Raw genomic sequence first — 18,296 nt, 5'->3', positions numbered from 1 at the left:
ATCTGTGAAGACCATTATGTCCTACAACATCCACAAACTGCCATTCCCCCAATATGTCTGTCACATTACTTTGCCAAGTCCACTTCAGTTCAGCCCTACCCAGTCCATCTGGTACAGGATAGGAGAACACTCAGTGATCTGGACTATGGTTCTCATCTAACATAAATTTCTCTGTTTCCTTTAAACCTGCCAAACTGAGTCAGATGTCAGTAATGTTCTATACAATTTTAGATGTCAGCAGTTAAAGGTTAATGTGTTAGCCAGAGCTTCCTTCTTGTGTATAACAGCATGATAATGGATTGAGGTAAACCTGTCATAACAAATCTAGTTTGATGATAAGAGCTTGAACAGTGAACAAATACGACCACGGAATTTTTTTTTTATTTTAGGAAAGAGTAACTTAATATCTATAGTGTTAAGTGCAAAGCTGTCCAGTACTCAGGCACTCAAAACTAAAGTGGTTCAATTGTCTCTTGGCATATTCTTGTAAGTAGTGGATAAGGCCATTGTCATTACACAGATTGCCTTACAGGTCTCCATAGGGTAATTAGGATGTCTGCCGAGTGTCCACACTAATCCATGTCAATATAAGGGCTGGATTCTACTGAGCATGTTTGGATTTCTCACTCAGAGGTTTGGCAATAAGACCTGGTGACATTTAACTTTAAGTCTGGAAGGGTAGTTCAGCTTACCACAGTGCAAATGAAGCATATACTGCAGAGTGTCTTAAATCCACTAGATTAGTGTGATTAAACTGCCTATCATAACCATGATACCGATACTTACAGTGCTATAATACTGATGCTTGCAGTGCTCTTAGTATTATTTTTCAAGTGTTTTAAACAACAACAACTTCTACAACTTCTTTATTTATATATTTTGTATCTTTATTAAGATATATCAGTGCTACAGTAACATTAAAAGAGTAAGATAAAGCCTACAACATACATTTATTGAGCAAAAAGAGTTTTTTCTTTAAGTGGCTTCTCTCAGCTCTGGGACACTAAAACTAAAACTTGACATTTACAGAAGCACCACAAGTTTTATTGTTGAGACAGTGAAGGTTTTAATAAGACTTGGACAGTGACCATCCAAACTCCCTGTGTCTTATTAAAATCTTATTAAAATGACCCTCATAGTTAATATAAGCGTGAAATTAACCTTTGAACTTGATCATTCTGGCCTACAGTGCAGTCGGAGGACAACCAGGGACACACAGCTTCAACCCAAACTAATCTAACCACATACTTCCTTCATGTTGTAATCAGCCCTGTGCACCCTCTGACAGCTCTCTCAGCTGTAATACACTACTGGATCCTGCCAGGGACCCGTCAAATACTCTGAGGTCCTGTTTAGAGTTTGTGTCAACCACAGGCCTCCAAATCACTTTGAAAGTTTTTAGTAATGTTCTGTATAAAAGCACAAGCATATTGATGTACATGTCTTTGTCAACATCCATTCAGCTCACAAAGGGGTGGTTTGGCTGAAGGGGTAGTTTTTATATTGAGAACGGATGACAACCCAACCACTGTGGGCTGTGTGATTATATCTTAGATTTTCTAAAGTGGTTCAGAGTTGAGTGTTTGATTGCACTTGTCGTGCAGAATTTAACCACTTTCATTACATGGGGGAAAATATTCACTTTTATGATAAAAAAGATATAATTCAGTTACTTGTTTGCTTTGAAACGACATTTCTTGACATGTATATAGAATTTTTTTTTTTACTTAGATGTTAGAGTGCTTTGGTTTGAATGATTATCTTTGGGAGACATGCCAGTGTCTGGAGTGATTTATGTTGCCCACTCAAGATGATTTCTTCCCCCCTTCCAGGCATATTGTGGTCTGTGGTCATATTACCCTCGAAAGTGTCTCCAACTTCCTCAAAGACTTCCTACACAAGGACAGGGATGATGTCAATGTAGAAATTGTTTTTCTCCATAAGTAAGTTAACCTCTTCTTCCTAACCACTAGGTTAGCACTGAACTCATTGCTTGAAACAATGCACAGTCGGCCTGTACACATGAGGTATCCATACATGTGCTAACTCCACTCCTCTTTTTCCTGTGTGCTAGTATTTCCCCTAATCTTGAGCTGGAAGCCTTGTTCAAACGCCATTTTACTCAAGTAGAGTTCTACCAGGGATCTGTTCTCAACCCTCACGATCTGGCCCGAGTGAAGGTACAGTTGGTGAAGTTGGTGACAGGACTCTTGGAGAAATTAAAACACATAAAGTTATAGATTAAATTTGACAGAGTAAGAGCAAAATTCCATTTAGTAAACTGGTAATTTTGAGGTTTTCTGCTTTAATACTTTACATTTTTAGTGGGTATAGAGAGTACAGCAAAACAGCACTGGATGTAGATACGTAGATATATATTTCAGTTTTTATTTGTATTTCTTGAACAAAATGGATAGAGACAGAAGAGAGACAAGAAAAAAGGGAAAAAGGCTGTGGTGCATTGATGAATATTATGACTAATTCTATTGATACTCGCCAGAGAAAGACTGACACTATTTATTTATAGGACTGAGTGTGTGTTAATAAATACTGACATGTACTATAGTGTTGTTTCTTTCCTCCTTTACACACAGATCGAGTCAGCAGATGCCTGCTTAATCCTAGCCAATAAATACTGTGCAGATCCTGATGCTGAAGATGCCTCCAACATCATGAGGTATTGTATCATCTGGACTTTCTAATGGGTAGAAAGTGACTAGATAAGGTGTTACATATTCAGAGTTCAATGTATCTGCCTGTTTTTCTTCTAGGGTCATTTCAATCAAGAACTACCATCCCAAGATCAGAATAATCACACAGATGCTACAATATCACAACAAGGTAAAATATGCTTTGGTATCCTGTGATATGTAAAACTGGTCCACTCAATCCATTGCCCACGCACACCCTTGAGTCATGACAAATGGATAAATATCCTCAGTTTTTTAAATCAGTAAATAAATAGATCGGCACTATACAATAGCAGCAGGGGTTCCTTTAACTAATGTGTTTTAGCTTTGCACATTTTTGAAAATAATACCCTTCAAATGTAGCCTTTTTGTATAATTCTTACAGTCATCGATGTTTGCCCTGGAGCACCTTTTGACACTGTAAATGATGTATGTATGTATACATGGATCTATGTAGGGTTTCTATATGAATACTTAACATCTGAGAGTTGGCTGACTGTAAATCTTGAATGCAATAGTAGTGGTGAATTAGAATAATGTTTTACTGTAATATCAATTTCTAAGCAGATTCAAAATTGCTGTATAATAATTTAAATGAAAAACAAGTTCTTCATGGCAAATACACTTATTCTGAAAGCAACAATTTTCTGTGTTAGAGAATATATTCTGGGCTCTTTCCACAGTTAGCCCCTTGTTCACTCATGTTGGTTGGACACTCAAGCTGAAACATACTAATCATTGTCATCTTGTCATCACTGAGAGCTGTGACAGCACAATGCTAATTTTTCCATCTATAAGTTGCATTGTGGGATTGTTAGCAAAGTAGTCAGGATGCTAACAGTTAGAGATGCCTACTTTTTTTTATTCAATGGGAGAACTTTTGAAGACACTGTGTTAAGGGAATATATAACCATTACCTAAGTCCTAACCCCAACCACAGAAGGGGGAAAGATAATTTTAACAGGAGGGAAACTCTATTCAAAAGAGGAACAAAGTTCAACACGAGACTCCTGCTTTTCAGAATCAGAATCAGAATCAGAATCAGAATCAGTTTTATTGCCAAGTATGTTTTCACATACAAGGAATTTTTTCTGGTGATTGGTGCAATTGATCAGCAACAGTGGGGCTCTCTAGCCTTGTTGATGAGGCTAATAGCAGATGGGAAGAAGCTATTTTTGTGGCGAGAGGTTTTTTTTCAGTGTTTGAGCTAAGCTAATCAGCTGCTTGCACGACCTTTATATTTTCTATCAATTGTCTCTTGTAATGCTAACTATACGTCAGAAGGCAAATATGCATAATTCCCAACATGTTTAACTATTCCTTTAAGAACTTTGAGTCATTGACATAGCTTGTCTGTGCTCTGACCTCCTCTGTCTCTGTCATGTGATGAAGGCCCATCTGCTGAACATTCCAAGCTGGAACTGGAAGGAGGGTGACGATGCTATCTGCCTGGCGGAGCTGAAGGCAGGCTTCATTGCCCAGAGCTGTCTGGCTCAGGGCCTGTCCACAATGCTAGCCAACCTATTCTCCATGAGGTCCTTCATTGAGGTAACACAGAGGACAAGATTAACTTGCCTTGTCTCAGTCACTCCTTCTGAACTGAACTGAAGTAATATGGATGAATGAATCCCCACATTGCGTTTTTGTAAATGAGATGATTTATTCAGTGATTGAAGGTGAGGTGAACATAAATTGATACAGTAAGTTCTCTGCTGACAGATGGACTAGATCCATCAGACACAGCTCATTCCCTAGGAAATTTTGACATCTTTGTCCAGAGAAAGGTTTCTATTAGAGTGTTTTCAGTCATCCTGGCACATCATATTTTACTGTGACATTTCATATGGAATCTGTTCAGTGTTTCTGTGGCTCAAAATTGAAGAGGTGCTTGCTTCTATCAAAGAACTGTTCTCATGTCATAAAGATGATGGATCAGCTTATAATGACCAGGCTGATATTGTGTGGGGGAACATCTGCAGACCACATTTGACTGCTCAGATTGGAAGTAAAAACAGTGTTGCTTTCTTCTTCCTTTTCTTTTTTTTTTAATCTTCACATGTGACATTTCCGTGCTTGTTTTTTGTCAGATTGAAGAGGACACATGGCAGAAGTATTACCTTGAAGGAGTGGCTAATGAGATGTACACAGAGTATTTGTCCAGTGCCTTTGTGGGCCTCTCCTTCCCCACTGTCTGTGAGTAAGTATCACTCTTTCCCCACTCAGCAAGCCCACTGTCAATGGTAGGTAGCTTAAGAAATAAAAGACAAAAAAGTGGTTGTGGGGATGCAGGAATGTGAATTTCAAAGGTGTTTTAACACATCTGTTATCTGCTTCTATACTGCACTCCTCTAATGAGTGCACATGTTTTACAGGCTGTGCTATGTGAAGCTGAAGCTGTTGCTCATTGCCATCGAATACAAGTCTGAGCAGAGAGAGAGCAGGTTTGTATATTCCATCTTTCTTACATTATTAACAGTTGTAACTGTGGTAAAAGTGAACTACTGATTGATTTGCTTTTAATAAATATCTGATATTTTTCCCCTTGAATCCTCTTTGCAGCTCTGATCACAGCTGATATTTGTATCACATTTGATGAAATTAATTTGGTGAACAATTGTATGATACTGTACCTTTTCGATATGAATGACCTTTTAAAGTGTATCCTAAGGTTATTTTTTCTTCCCTAAAACATTAAATACAGCACACGTTACTTGATGATGCATAGAATTAGTAGACACAACAAATGAAGAAAATATGTAGGGAGCACAAAACTCTGCTATGTCTACACAGTTGTCTTGAACTTATGTTTTAATAATAGTAAATATTCAGGAATGTTTAGTTTTTATTTTAATCTGCAAATTGACATGCTGGAACTTTTCAGTAGTACATATAAAATTAGCAGATAATTCATCATCACTCACTCCTTGGCCACATGGCCTAACTTTCCACAAGATTTGAAATGAAAATGTTATTGATTGAACAAATAAATGAGACTGAGAATACTGACTGTATGTCCTTGGTGGAGGTAACTACATATTCCCATGGCTGATACTTAACCAAACCTTGCAGGTATGCAGAAATAAATGTAAAAATCTGGTTTGAATTTAAATTTAGTTTCAGACAAGTAATAGGTGACTACACTGGAACAACGTAACATTCACTTCTGTTTTTTTTATTTATATTTAAGTTTAAATTTACTGTGTTGTCAGTTCAGAGTTACATTCACACCCAAATAACCAATTTTCTGCACATTTGAATTTCATGTCATGTGTTTCCTTAACTTAATTCTATTCTGTCCCTGTTCAGTCTGTTTGATAACCACTAACTCTGCATCAGTGTCAGTCTTACCACATAACAACATGAACTACTATCTTTCAGTAATCTCAATTGCCAAATCCCACCCACCCCTCCCCATTCACCTCTGTCAAATGTTTTGTGTACTGGCAAGGTTGCATCACAAATGATGGCCAAAACTGAATGAACTAAAACTTAATTTCTAGTTGTGCACATATTTGATCTTACATATCTGATCTTACTCTAGAATCTATCCCAGTGTGATTCACTTTAATTCTTTCAAGCTTTAAGTTATTGAAAGCAACTATACTTTAATACTATAATGCTTTATTACTTTTTCAAAGTGATTTTGATGATACCACACAATGCATATTTTTCCTTTTGGTCATTTTTTCTTGAAAATGTACTGCGAAATTGTCAGTGCCAGTTGATTTGATTATACACTGGTTAGGATAAGCACAGTTAAAAACACTACTTTTTCAGAAAACTATCATTTTTAGGTGCAATGAGCTCAACATCGGACAAGCATGACATACATTTTGTGTACCGAGTTGCGCCTCATGCTGCCATATAAGGCGTACCTATAGGCCGAAAAACATTAGTAACAGTCATATTCTCCTCTTCTTCCATGTTCATGATAACTGTTTGATTTGAGGTTTTTTCTTGTTGTTTGCAGAAGCCGAAAGCGGTATGCCCTCTACCTTATCTTACTTCCAAAGTTCCACCCAATCTCCACCACTTTAAAGCTTCTGACTTTGGGAGTTTCCCCAAGGATATTTTTCCAAACACTATCTCACAGGCCTCTTTTTTGAACTCTTTTTTTTATGGTGTCCCTTGTGCTTAATGCACTAACTTCTTTGCAGGCAGAGAGAGGATAGATAAATTGGACGTGTCTGTAGAAGTGCTGTTTCTTTGTCTTTGCTGTTGTCGGTGTACCAAGGCCAAACGCTCACCCTCTCCATATCTACCTCTTATTTGATCTTTTGATCTTTTCTGTTTTGTCCTTTACCAGTCCTTTGCTTAGTTTATTTCTCTCACTTTCAGTTCCTTTTCAGTGTCGCTCAGTTGTTACCCTACTGTATGTTAGCTTTGCCAAGCTAATGATTCCACTCATGGTGTTTTTAAGCCATTGGCAGAACAGTACGTCATGGTTCTTTCACTCTGGATCAGTGAGGAGTTTATATACACATAACTTAGACCTCAGATGTGGTGTCGATAAGGACTGATAATCTGTTGCTCTACATTTTGGATTTAAACTTGAAATAAACTGACTGATTATCTGCCATTGCTGTAGGCAGTGGCTGATATGATAGCATGTCTTTTTCCTCATGGTTTTATTACACCAGCAGCACCTTGCCAACCTTTGTTTTCTTTTCATCATTTCACACACTTGGAAAGGCATGGAGCTGCTGAATTTGGATAGCATTAAGTTTATCCAAAATGAAATTTAATAACTGTAGGCTACAATGTTCACAAGTGCCCCACATTTCACTTTTGCATTCCATCACCCTCTCATGTTCTCAGTGCTAAATGTATATCCATCTGTGCATGTGCGTGCGTCTGAGTGCTGCGTGTGTGATTACCTCACAGAGAGGATCTGTGTGTGAATGTATGTATGTGTGTGCGTGCGTGAGTGTGTCTCAGCCACTATGTACAGTCATGCTCGTGCGTCTCTTGAGTAGATGTTCTTAAGTGAGGTCACTTCCTGTCAGTTTGGTGTTTGAGAAACAATCCAACTGCACAGAAGTTACTGCAACCGTCTGCATCTACGTACCTGTCCCTATACCTGTACTGCAGTGGCTATGCCTTCCTGTTTGATTATTGTCCTCTTCATGCTGTTTGGTAACTGCATGCTATGACACTATCACATAAAGTGTTTGATGCTTGCCTTGTTGCTCACAATATGAGGTTTTGATGCTTTTTTAAGTTTCTATTCACCAGTTTGCACCCGACTGAAGAAAAATGTCTTGGATAGATACACCTGTAAAATCTCAGATTTGGGCAGCAATGTTTGTGGAACTGTCTTGATTTGATCTATTTCTTTGATTTGTTTTTGACTAAAAAGCATGCCAGGTGTAACGCCTGTTAACTTCTCTGGGGGCCATTCAATCTGAGTGATGTTAGATGCTATTTTACTTCTTGCAGTGTGGAAAGAAAAATCTGATCTGCATGACTGGTGCAATTTGATCACATCCTGATATGTATATGGATTCAATTGCTCCCTTAATATTTTTGTTTATTTTCTCCAGTGTAACCTTTTCCAGAGCCCAGAGGAAAGATGTAGTGTGATAGATGTTTACTTAGATGCATGACTTCACCTCTGCAATAAGTGTACACAGTTAACATACTCTTTCAAAATTAAATGTCACTACATTTTGAGTCAAGTGTGTGAGAAAGACGTCCCATAGTTCTGTGATTCTGTCACTGTCACATATTAGCAAAAGTTTTAGTTTGAAATAGAGAAAATGAGAAAAATAAGGATTAAAAGTTTATCATCTTTCATCTGGGCTCATATTTTGAAGGAGTGTGACTCTTAAAGATGTGTGGGTTCAGTGTTTTGATTTCTTAGTTCACACTCACATCATTGATGATTGTTGCCCACAGGTAACCATTAATGACCAGGGTGTGTGTGCGTGTGTGTGAGCGTATACAATATGTGTGTGTGGTGTCTACTCTTTGTCTCAGTCTAATTAATGGGGAATGATACAGCCAGTTGTTTACAATGCTTAGGGCTTTAAACTGAGTCTCACTCATAATAAAAGTAGTTTGACTAATACATCCTGTGATATTTATTTTTAGTGCAGCTGTTGTTCAGCATGCCATAATACATTTTATTTAATTATATTTTATTAAGTCAATATAGACCTCACATGACATGCATTCTAATTATTTTTACATTATAATTCAATGGAGCAGAGTCACTGCTGATTTTTTTAAAGGACTCCACCAGTTATATTATAATCCCACAGAGTCACTGAGCAGAATGAGCCTAATGTCGATGAGTAAAAGAGCTGTTCATTCCCTTGCATCCCACTGTCAAATACTAACCAAGATAATGACACTTACTGTACATTCTCTGCACTACAGCCATGTCTCAGTGGCCATCATAACATTTGTTTTTGACTAGATGACTGTATTTGAGTGCTGAGGCTAAAACCACTTCATGGCCATAATTTTAATTCTTTCTGCCTTTGTCCCTTTACTTGTGCCTCTCTGTCCCCCTTCTCACCCCGGGGCAATCCAACACCATTCTGTAAAGAAAAGAATTAAAATTCAGTCATACTGTTGTACATTCTGTCCATCCATGTGAGTATCACATCAGAAAATTGCCTAAAGTTAAGAGGAGCAGGTGTGTTTATGATGACACACAGTACACAACACAACAGAGCAAATCAAGCACTCGATTAAGGGCTTCAACACGTGTGTGTACCATTCCTCTTGATTAGCAATGTTGTGTGCATGAATTGAGTGTTGTCCTGATGTTAATGAGCTTCATGTGTCTATTTCTTTCATTACCCAGCATCCTCATCAACCCGGGCAACCATGTCAAGATGCAGGAGGGAACACTGGGATTCTTTATTGCCAGTGATGCCAAAGAGGTGAAGAGGTAATCCAGCCATCCTGATCAACAACTAGTCAGTTGTTATGTCAAATGGACAGTTTGATCATTTTAAGTGCTAAACTTTGTTACTATGTTGCTTTTAGAGCATTTTTCTACTGCAAAGCTTGTCATGATGACATCACAGACCCTAAGCGGATCAAGAAGTGTGGCTGCAAGCGACGTGAGTATAGCTGCGCTTTTGTTTTGCCCCATTGACACCCCTCCCTCCCTGCCTCCCTCCTCCCCTTCCTCTCACTCCCACACCTACCTGTGGGTCTGTCCGTCTCATTATACTTAAGGCTTTACCAGTTTGCACACTAATGTTATACCTCTCATTGTTTTGTTGTTCTTCTGTACTGTGGCAATGTGTTTTTAAAGGTAATATACTGTATGCTGTCACAACATTATACCCACAGGAAAGTGTTTAATATGGGTCCCATTTGAACCTTCATAACATCCATTACAGTATGATCATTGGTCAATATCTGATCTATAGTAAGATGAGGTTAAATACTGTAAATCCTAACATCCCATCAATGGAATACTTACAAACATTATTTACAAAATATATATAGACGGTAATTCTGTACTGCTGCAGTATAAGCCAGAGTATTAAGATTTTTACAGTTTATAGTTTTTCTGTATGAGGATATAAGATCTTCTCTGTCATATTTAAAATATTAGTGAACATGGCCTACTTTATTGTATCATTTTTACATATAAATGCTCTTGATGTATTTTTGACTGCTGATCTCAGCCACTGTTTCCACACTTCTTCAGGTCAAGCACTCCAATATTATGAATAGCCCATCATTTAGACATAATGTGCTGTTAAATTCAAGACTGTTCACTATAAGTCAGTAATATACCCCATGAGTAGTTTTTTCCCCTGTGTTTTTAAGCAGACATAACATTACCACTAAGGCAGGAACAGCACATGAATATAACCTGACCTATGTGCAGTAGTCACTTGTCAGGACATGTTAGCTACTGGATAAGTAATTCAGGTGAATAGCCCATATTTCCACAAAAGGTCACAGACAATTACAGTAAGCAGTGAGGTAGAGAGACAGTCTGGTTTTAAAAGAGATACCCACCATTTCCTTCTTTTGTCTGTGTCATTTCAATTATTCAGACATTTTTTTGCTCTGCCAGCTCAATGGAATCAACAGGCCTTTCACACTCTTATTTCATTTAGATAAACTGTTTACTTCTGTTTGCTTTCTTGATATCTTCATGTCTCAGACTCCTGTGATGGACGTGGCATTATGTTTTATCCTATTACAGTAGTTTCCAACAAGAGAGTTGCATTTAGAAAGATGACAGGTCCATTACTGCAATGGAAGTCTGTCCTACAGTATGTTCTCTTCTATCATGTTTTGTTCTATTTTGTTGTTTTTCCCATGTTTCTTTATGACCAGTGACACACTTTTGATGTATTTCCTCCCCTGCTGCCATTGGAAAACAACACTTTATTTTAACTACTCACTGGTAGTGATTTATTGTGAGTAAAATGAAAATGGGTGTCTTATTACCCAGAGTGCAGTGCAAGTGTTTTTTTTTTTCCTCTTCAGCAAATAGTATACTGTATCTATGTTGCATGTACCAGTGTAGCTTCTGCATCCCTCTCCTTGCCTTTCATTTCTACACTGTGCTCAGACCAGACCCAAACCAAAACAGCAGGAATCAAACTGGCACCAGCATTGGTCCTCTTCCTCATTGGCCCAGTCAACTTATGCTCTGACTAGTTGGAAATAATTAAATAGAGTGTGACTTAATTAGATGTGGCCAATGAGCTCTCAATTTTTCCTCACTATTTGATCATCAAACCAAACTCACTTTTGGCATTTAAAAGCCAGTCTGCCCCAAGTCTTATGTCATTAGCCATGATTAACCTCCTCATAGCGTCATGCTCTGAGAAAGTACAGAATTAATGTAATAAAAATCTGAGATGTCATATAGTAATCATAGGTTTAGAACAGCTAACAAAAAGGGAAGAAAATGAACAATAACCACTGAGATTTGAATTAATCTCTGCTTTCTGTCAAAGGACGTTTTGTGTGTGGCTATACTTTCAGAGAGCAGAAAATGTCCTTGTGGGAAGTTCTTCAAATCCTAACCAGCTAGGTTGCCAAAGCACAATCAAAACAATCTGGCCTCCCCTTTGCCCCACTTCTCTGTGATCTCAGCCCCTCTCTAAACTCTGGGTCCTCGCCCAGCTGGGGCTGAGGTTTCAGAGATCATCAGTTCCTTTCAGAATTTAAATGTCACTGTACCAGTCTTGTGCATATCAAATCTTGACAGCCCACCTCCCCACCCTTTTTTTTTTATTTTTTATTTTTTATTTTTTTTTACTTGCTACACTGGGTAAAAAGTCCACTAGCAATACAGTGTCTTAATTGTCATAGCATTAGGTTGCCACTAGATGGTGGTGCCCTGCCAGGGTCAATATGACTATTCACATGGTGATGTCTGTAGAGGAAACTCAAATCCCCTGTAACCTGTTCAGCAAAAATGCAAGGATTAAATGTGTGTGTTTGTGTGCACTGGGAGAATAAATTTAATCAAAAATGGGTTTGACAAATTCATCATCCTGAGTTTCTCTCAAAGTCCTGACTTTTGTAATCCTTAATGTTTTATGTCTACACAGTATGGTATAGGTGGGGTTTGGTGAGAGCTGTGTTGTTGTGTTCCATTTCAAGGCAAGAATTATTTGTCTTCTGCACCCTTTTGTGCCTCTGCTGAAATAATCGACTGTATGCTGTGTTTGTTGAGCTAACAGTATCATTTTTCCTTGCACTCTTGCTGAATAAGAAAGCTTTAGGGGGATTTAACAGAATGGTGCTTTCTTTGGGACATCCTTTGCATTCAACATAGCGCCCTGATAGCTTCTGTTTGAGTATGTTGTGCTTCGGTAAATTGTAGGAGATGGTGACTGATCAAACCCATGCAGACAGTTCATCAGGGCAACCATCATGTTGAATCTCTAGGAATGCCCTGAAATGAACACCTTATGATCCTAGGCCAGAATCTGGGTATTTGTGAAGTCAGAAGTCAAAAACATTGTCTGTGTGTGTGTATGTCTTTGTGTGTGTTCTCCATCGCTCCCCTTCCATGTGTCTGCAATCCACACTGTAACATATACTGTGGTCCAAATGCCCAAGCAAAAACTCTGAAGTTAAGAAATTTCAGCATGAACTGAATGCCTCGCTGCACTTGTCTGCCATGCCCTCAAAACTGTTTAATTACCGTGAACAGTTATCTCTGTACCTCCCCTCATTGCTAAGACCAAAACTACATTTTCTGCATGCTTATTACATGCTCATAAGGCACATGTGCATGCCACAGGATACAGCAGTCCCTGATGCCTTGATTCCATAGGTTATGATCTGTGTTTCCCATTCTTTCCTTGGCCAGAGGCTGAAACATATTACTACATTCAGGACCTTATTTTCCAATGTGACTCAGAGTCAAAGATGCTGAAAGCATCTCTGTAAAGGTGCCAGACAATATTAGTCTGCTGTCTGTTTGCACCTTGGCAACGAGAGAATGGGGACCAGAGACTGTTTCTGTCCAGAGTCACAGCAATCTAGAGGATGCTGCTCTGGGAACTTTCACTCCTGCTTCCCTTGGGGTTGAGAGCTTCACGCACACACACACACACACACACACACACACACACACACACACACACACACACACACACACACACACACACACACACACACACACACACGCACACACACACACAGACAGTAAGTAGACACAGACAGACAGACAGTAAGAAGACACATTATTTTGGCTGGCTAGTAGTTAAGGAGTTCTACAGTCTGCTGTGAAAGATTGCTTTTACATCCAATCTAATCTGAACAAGGACACCAAGTCACCAAATTGCCAGTTTTGTAAAGGACAATAACTGAAAAGAGTAAGCAATGAAATACTGCAATACAACAGTCAGTATGGAATTGGTGTTCATCCTTGTAAATACAGTTTATAGTAATAGTGATGATGATGCAGGCCCACTTTTTATGAGTAGTTAGTAACATATGTCTTTGTGACCTGCAGTCCTTGAGCTCCCAGTGTTTTAGAGGTTATATGTGAGATTTGGCAAACAAATATATAATTTCCCTAGTATATATCAAATGCTTAAATGTAATGATGAAATGGATTTACCCTTACATTTGTCCAATGAACATGAATTTTGAAACGCCAAAGGAGAGACTGTTTTAGCCCCTGGTTTTATTGTGCTGGGACAATAAAACAACACATCAGTATATGTAATAGCCCAAACAGTAATAGTTTAGAAGATTGAAAATTATCATTGTTTGTGCTTCTCAACCAGTCAGAATTAAAACTTTTATACAAACAAACCATCAACATCACAACATCACGTTTAAATGCAATAATCCAGTGTACTAAATGACTGACAATAGGAGAATATTTTAATAGCACTACCACATAAAAGTCTGCAAGTCAGAAAACTGGCTGAGCAATACAGCTAAAGCTAATCTGAACTTTGCTATAATTAGCATTAGCATAACTTGCTGGTTATACCATACAAACTAAACTGTACTGACAAAACTCCTCAGTGGAGTTACTTACTGAACTGAGAAATCGTGCATTTTAACACTCTGTGCCATTTCTTCTTTCAAAAGTCAAATAGGCTCACTTTAAACTGACACAAAGAAATGACTATTACACAACATGAATTTTAGTCACACTGTTTATGTACATTCACACATGAGAGTGAAGCTTCCCCTGGGGAGTAGAGCAGTGAAACTGCAGGTCTGAATCTAGCATGAATTGGCCAGTCTAGCCAGTAGAATAGTGTGATGCCTTGGACAGAGCCGCTACAGCTGCATGATGGGATACAGGTACGTGATCCACTCCTTTAGCCAAATGGATAGAGGATGTACAAATGTATGAAACATTGTATGAGGTTTGCTGCTGAAAACATTGCTCATGCCTCTCTTCCCTGAATGCCTCCCTCCCTCTCCCCTTTCTCCTCACCCCTCTTTCCCACTGGTATAGTTTTGCTTTTTGACCTGTTACAGCCTTAGCACACAGCTTGACCTCTTGAGACTATGTCAACTTGAATGAGAAATAATGTGCTGACATATTGTATGTTGTATTATTATTATTATTACATTGATAACATGTCTAAATTTTTATGATGCTTTCTCCAAAATTATAAAAAAAGAAAATCATTTGACAATTTAGTGAAATAAATGTAATTTTAAGTTTAAATAAATGCGCTTCCACTGTGTTAATTTAATTTGGGGCTCAAGTCTGTGGGAGCAGGTGGCTAAGGCTTGCACTTTCTGATGAAGTTACCTTCCGACTTCCCCTGGATGAATATTTCTCCTTTTGCCATTAACCTGCTGATTTTCCTCTCCTCTCATCCCAAAACATGACTGTAGCCAAGATGTCCGTCTACAAACGAATGAAACTGGCATGTTGTTTTGATTGCGGCCGTTCAGAGCAAGACTGCTCTTGCATGTCAGGCAGTGTACATAGTAACATGGACACCCTTCAGAGGGCCTACCCACTTTCCTCTGTCTCTGTTCATGATTGCGCAACCACTTTACGTGCCTGTAAGTTACACCGCTCAACACATGCTGTTACGTGTCTGTGGTGTGTGCTCCATGTGTATTGTACCATGCAGAGGAACCGTACGTGTATGTGTACTGTCTACGTGGTGTGATCTGTCTACTGTGACTCCGTAGCTGTGGCTTATGTGAATTTATTTATTATATTTTAGTTTAGGAACCAATGTTTTTGTTTATGTTTATTCAGTCATTTCTTGGTTTTGATTCTTTCATATGCTATCTATCTATCTATGAATTTTCATCATTTTAGTTCGACACTATTAGTTTATTTCATGAGTGTAGTATGTGTGTTGGGTAAGTGGTGGTGTGGCTCTGTGGTGCTGCTGTACTGTACAGTACTGTAGGTGTTAGACCTGTGGCTACCGCATGCTACATCAGTCATGCAGTTGTGTGATAATATCACTTTTGGAGTTGATGTTAATGTGTTTTCATGTGTTCAAGGTAAGATGTCTGTGTATACAAAAATGGTACATATTATTTTATTCTCAAGGTTTTATACTGCATTTTAATGTTGTTTGTTTAATTATGTCTTATAATTTTACTAGGGACTTATAAACCTCAGATTAACACTGTTTTCAGTCTGTACACTTTTCAGTTAAAGCAACTTTGCATTTGTGTAATAGGACTTGCACTCCTCTCTCCTCCTCTCCTCTGGAGAGAGGAAAACCTAAGTCCTATTTCACTTTTTTGAACCTTTGGTTTAACCTTGCTGTGCAACTGTTTCACTGTAATGTTAAAGATAAAAGAAAATCACATCTGAAATGGTGTTCAGAAAATTTCTAATAGTCTGGCCAAGCCTTATAAGTGAGGAGCAGTGCACGCATATTAAACCATGTTTTTAGTGGGGACACTGGTTCAGGAAAGGATATTTAGGCAATTCTTTAAGAAGAACACATACACATTTATTGTATCAAATGCCCTCTGGTTGCAATTGGTCAAAATTGTCTTAAGAAGTGAATCTCCTGAGGTCTTTAACAGTCTATGACACATAATGTACACCAGGAGAAGGGAGGTGGATTAGGAGGAAGGAGAAAAAAATGAAATGGGGGAGGAGAGGAGAAAAAACAAAATGAGAACTACAAAAAAGTGATGTCGGCTTGATAAAGAAAAGGTAAGAGGACTACGGCTCCTGGAGGATCCCCCTCCTTTCCATTTTCCCTTTGAGTGAATAGGAAATACTAAATTGTCTGTCAATTAGACATGGCAGCAGTAGGCCTTGCTATCAAAGCCTTGGGTTCAGACATACAGATCTGATTTCCTTCTCAACATTCTCCCACCGTCTGCCGACTCAGCCTAGATTAGTGTCAAACAAGCCATGATGAGTTTGGCTTGGCCTCTTGTAGTTCGGCCTGCACTGATATCCCCCGATACCAATTACTGGCCATTACATGGTTACTGATCTCACTTCTCCCTCAACCCCCTGTAGGATTTCAGGAAAGCCTCCTCTGTCTTAGATTTCTTTCCCTTTTTGACTCTGACTTTGTCTGAACAAAGTGAGTTTAGTGAAGTAGTGCATTGGGCTTTGTCAGTCAGGGATTGTTGGATTTCCTCTCCCCATTTCCCGTCTTTTTTCCACCAGACTGAGAGGATAAGACATCTTTATCCATGATGACTTCATGCTCTTGTGCATCTGAGCCACATTTATCTGGCCCTAGTACTTGGATAATTGATTTCCTGGATAGCACTCTTTAATTTAATGCACCCTGTGTTCTTATGCAAGTCGCATTTAGATCACGCAAATACACAGTGGGGCACAGACACCTCTTTAATGGTGACATAAACATAAACCTCAGTATTACTTCATTGACTTTAATGGTGCAATATTTTAGTGAATAGCTGTTTTAATATGCACTGATTGGAAGGGTTTAGTGAGTAATGTGATGTTTGATGAAATAGAAAATAAACCTTTGCACAAACAGCAAACTGTGGACAAATTAGCCAATTAATTAATACAGTCTTCTGTTGCTATGGATTGTACATACAGTGATCTAGCAATTTAGTCAGATGTTGAATTACAGGAGTGGATAAGTAAGATGAGATACAGACTTTTGAAGATAGAGCAGTTGAGCAGTTTCTATTCTTGTATGTGTGGGTAGTGAAAATATAGTTCAAAGCAGAAATTACACAGGTTGATATTGTAGGGTACAAAAATATATAGTTCCCTCTTATGTGGTGTGTGTATGGTCTTCAACGATTTAGTTTTTAAAATATTAGCAGAGAAATTATTTTGAGTAGTTTAACTGAATCAGAAGTTTACTTTGGGTGCGTATATTAGTTACATATAGTCTGTCTTTGTCACCTGACCATCATCGCAGCCAGCCAGCTTCCTTCAGTGAGAAAAGCTTGAGACGTGTCACCGTTTATATAATGGAGAGGCTGAGGCTTCTGTAAAGATAGACTATGGACAAGGGCAGGGGACCCCAAGCTCAGAAGATGCTTTCAGCTAGTCCACAACCCTCTGGGTTGTGTGTGTATGTGTGTGGCTACATGTGTACATCTTGTGTGTGTTACAACATGCACTTCTATCTCTTTGTCTGTGTATTTGTGTGTATCTGCATCTCATTGCTGGGGACCTTATTTGTCCTGACACGGAAATTATGTTTGCATTTTCATTTTCCCAGCCCTGCTGGTCCATCACCAAACTTGTCCTGACAGCTCCTGTCCACCAGGCAGGCCTGCCCCCCCCACCCCACCCTCTGTCCTATGCCGCCTCGCTACGCCCCAGATGTTAGCCAGTTAGTCTGCCGCCTCTGCAGCGCGGGCAGATTGCTAGAGACAGATGCCAGGGCCACTGTGGGTCCCTGTTTGAGGATCTGTGTCATAGGCCAGCCCTGGGCCCTCACTGTGACCTTTACTGCTGGAAGAGACTCGGAAAGAGTGGATAGTGTCAGCAGCTCAGAGCTCAGTTCAAGTGCCCACTGAACCAGTTCTTTTTGGTACCAGTCTTCAGTCCCTCCTCAGTCATGGTCAAAAACTCCCAGATAATTAATAGTGCTGGCATAAGCGTCTGTCAACCCTTTAAAAAACTGGGGATTTCAAAGTGTAGCATTGTGTTTGAAAAATTCCCATTTTAAAAAATATTTCCACTTGTGCAAGAGATCT

The 18,296-nt window shown here is 38.9% G+C and overlaps 1 protein-coding gene across 15 annotated transcripts in view; it reads left to right on the top strand.

Moving 5' to 3' along the window:
- kcnma1a (potassium large conductance calcium-activated channel, subfamily M, alpha member 1a) overlaps window positions 1-18,296 on the top strand; it is a 134,349-nt gene that overhangs the window by 85,192 nt on the left and 30,861 nt on the right. For 5 of the 15 annotated variants that reach the window (XM_071480454.1, XM_071480451.1, XM_071480464.1 and 2 more), the window contains exons 10-19: window positions 1,833-1,943; window positions 2,075-2,180; window positions 2,595-2,677; window positions 2,772-2,841; window positions 4,083-4,238; window positions 4,778-4,887; window positions 5,063-5,131; window positions 6,661-6,672; window positions 9,505-9,591; window positions 9,690-9,766. In XM_071480454.1, coding sequence (XP_071336555.1) covers window positions 1,833-1,943; window positions 2,075-2,180; window positions 2,595-2,677; window positions 2,772-2,841; window positions 4,083-4,238; window positions 4,778-4,887; window positions 5,063-5,131; window positions 6,661-6,672; window positions 9,505-9,591; window positions 9,690-9,766 — 881 coding nt within the window. Of the gene's footprint in view, window positions 1-1,832; window positions 1,944-2,074; window positions 2,181-2,594; window positions 2,678-2,771; window positions 2,842-4,082; window positions 4,239-4,777; window positions 4,888-5,062; window positions 5,132-6,660; window positions 6,673-9,504; window positions 9,592-9,689; window positions 9,767-11,080; window positions 11,090-15,005; window positions 15,180-18,296 lie in introns of all 15 variants that reach the window. The other 10 variants (XM_071480457.1, XM_071480452.1, XM_071480462.1 and 7 more) reach the window with 4 other exon arrangements.

The sequence above is a fragment of the Trachinotus anak genome, unplaced genomic scaffold, assembly GCF_046630095.1.
Source record: "Trachinotus anak isolate AG129_WGS33_773 ecotype Australia unplaced genomic scaffold, CSIRO_AGI_Tana_v1 ptg000007l, whole genome shotgun sequence".
Taxonomy (NCBI): Eukaryota; Metazoa; Chordata; class Actinopteri; order Carangiformes; family Carangidae; genus Trachinotus; species Trachinotus anak.
The sequence above is the reverse complement of the archived record's forward strand: the minus strand, read 5'-3'. Positions and strand labels throughout refer to the sequence as shown.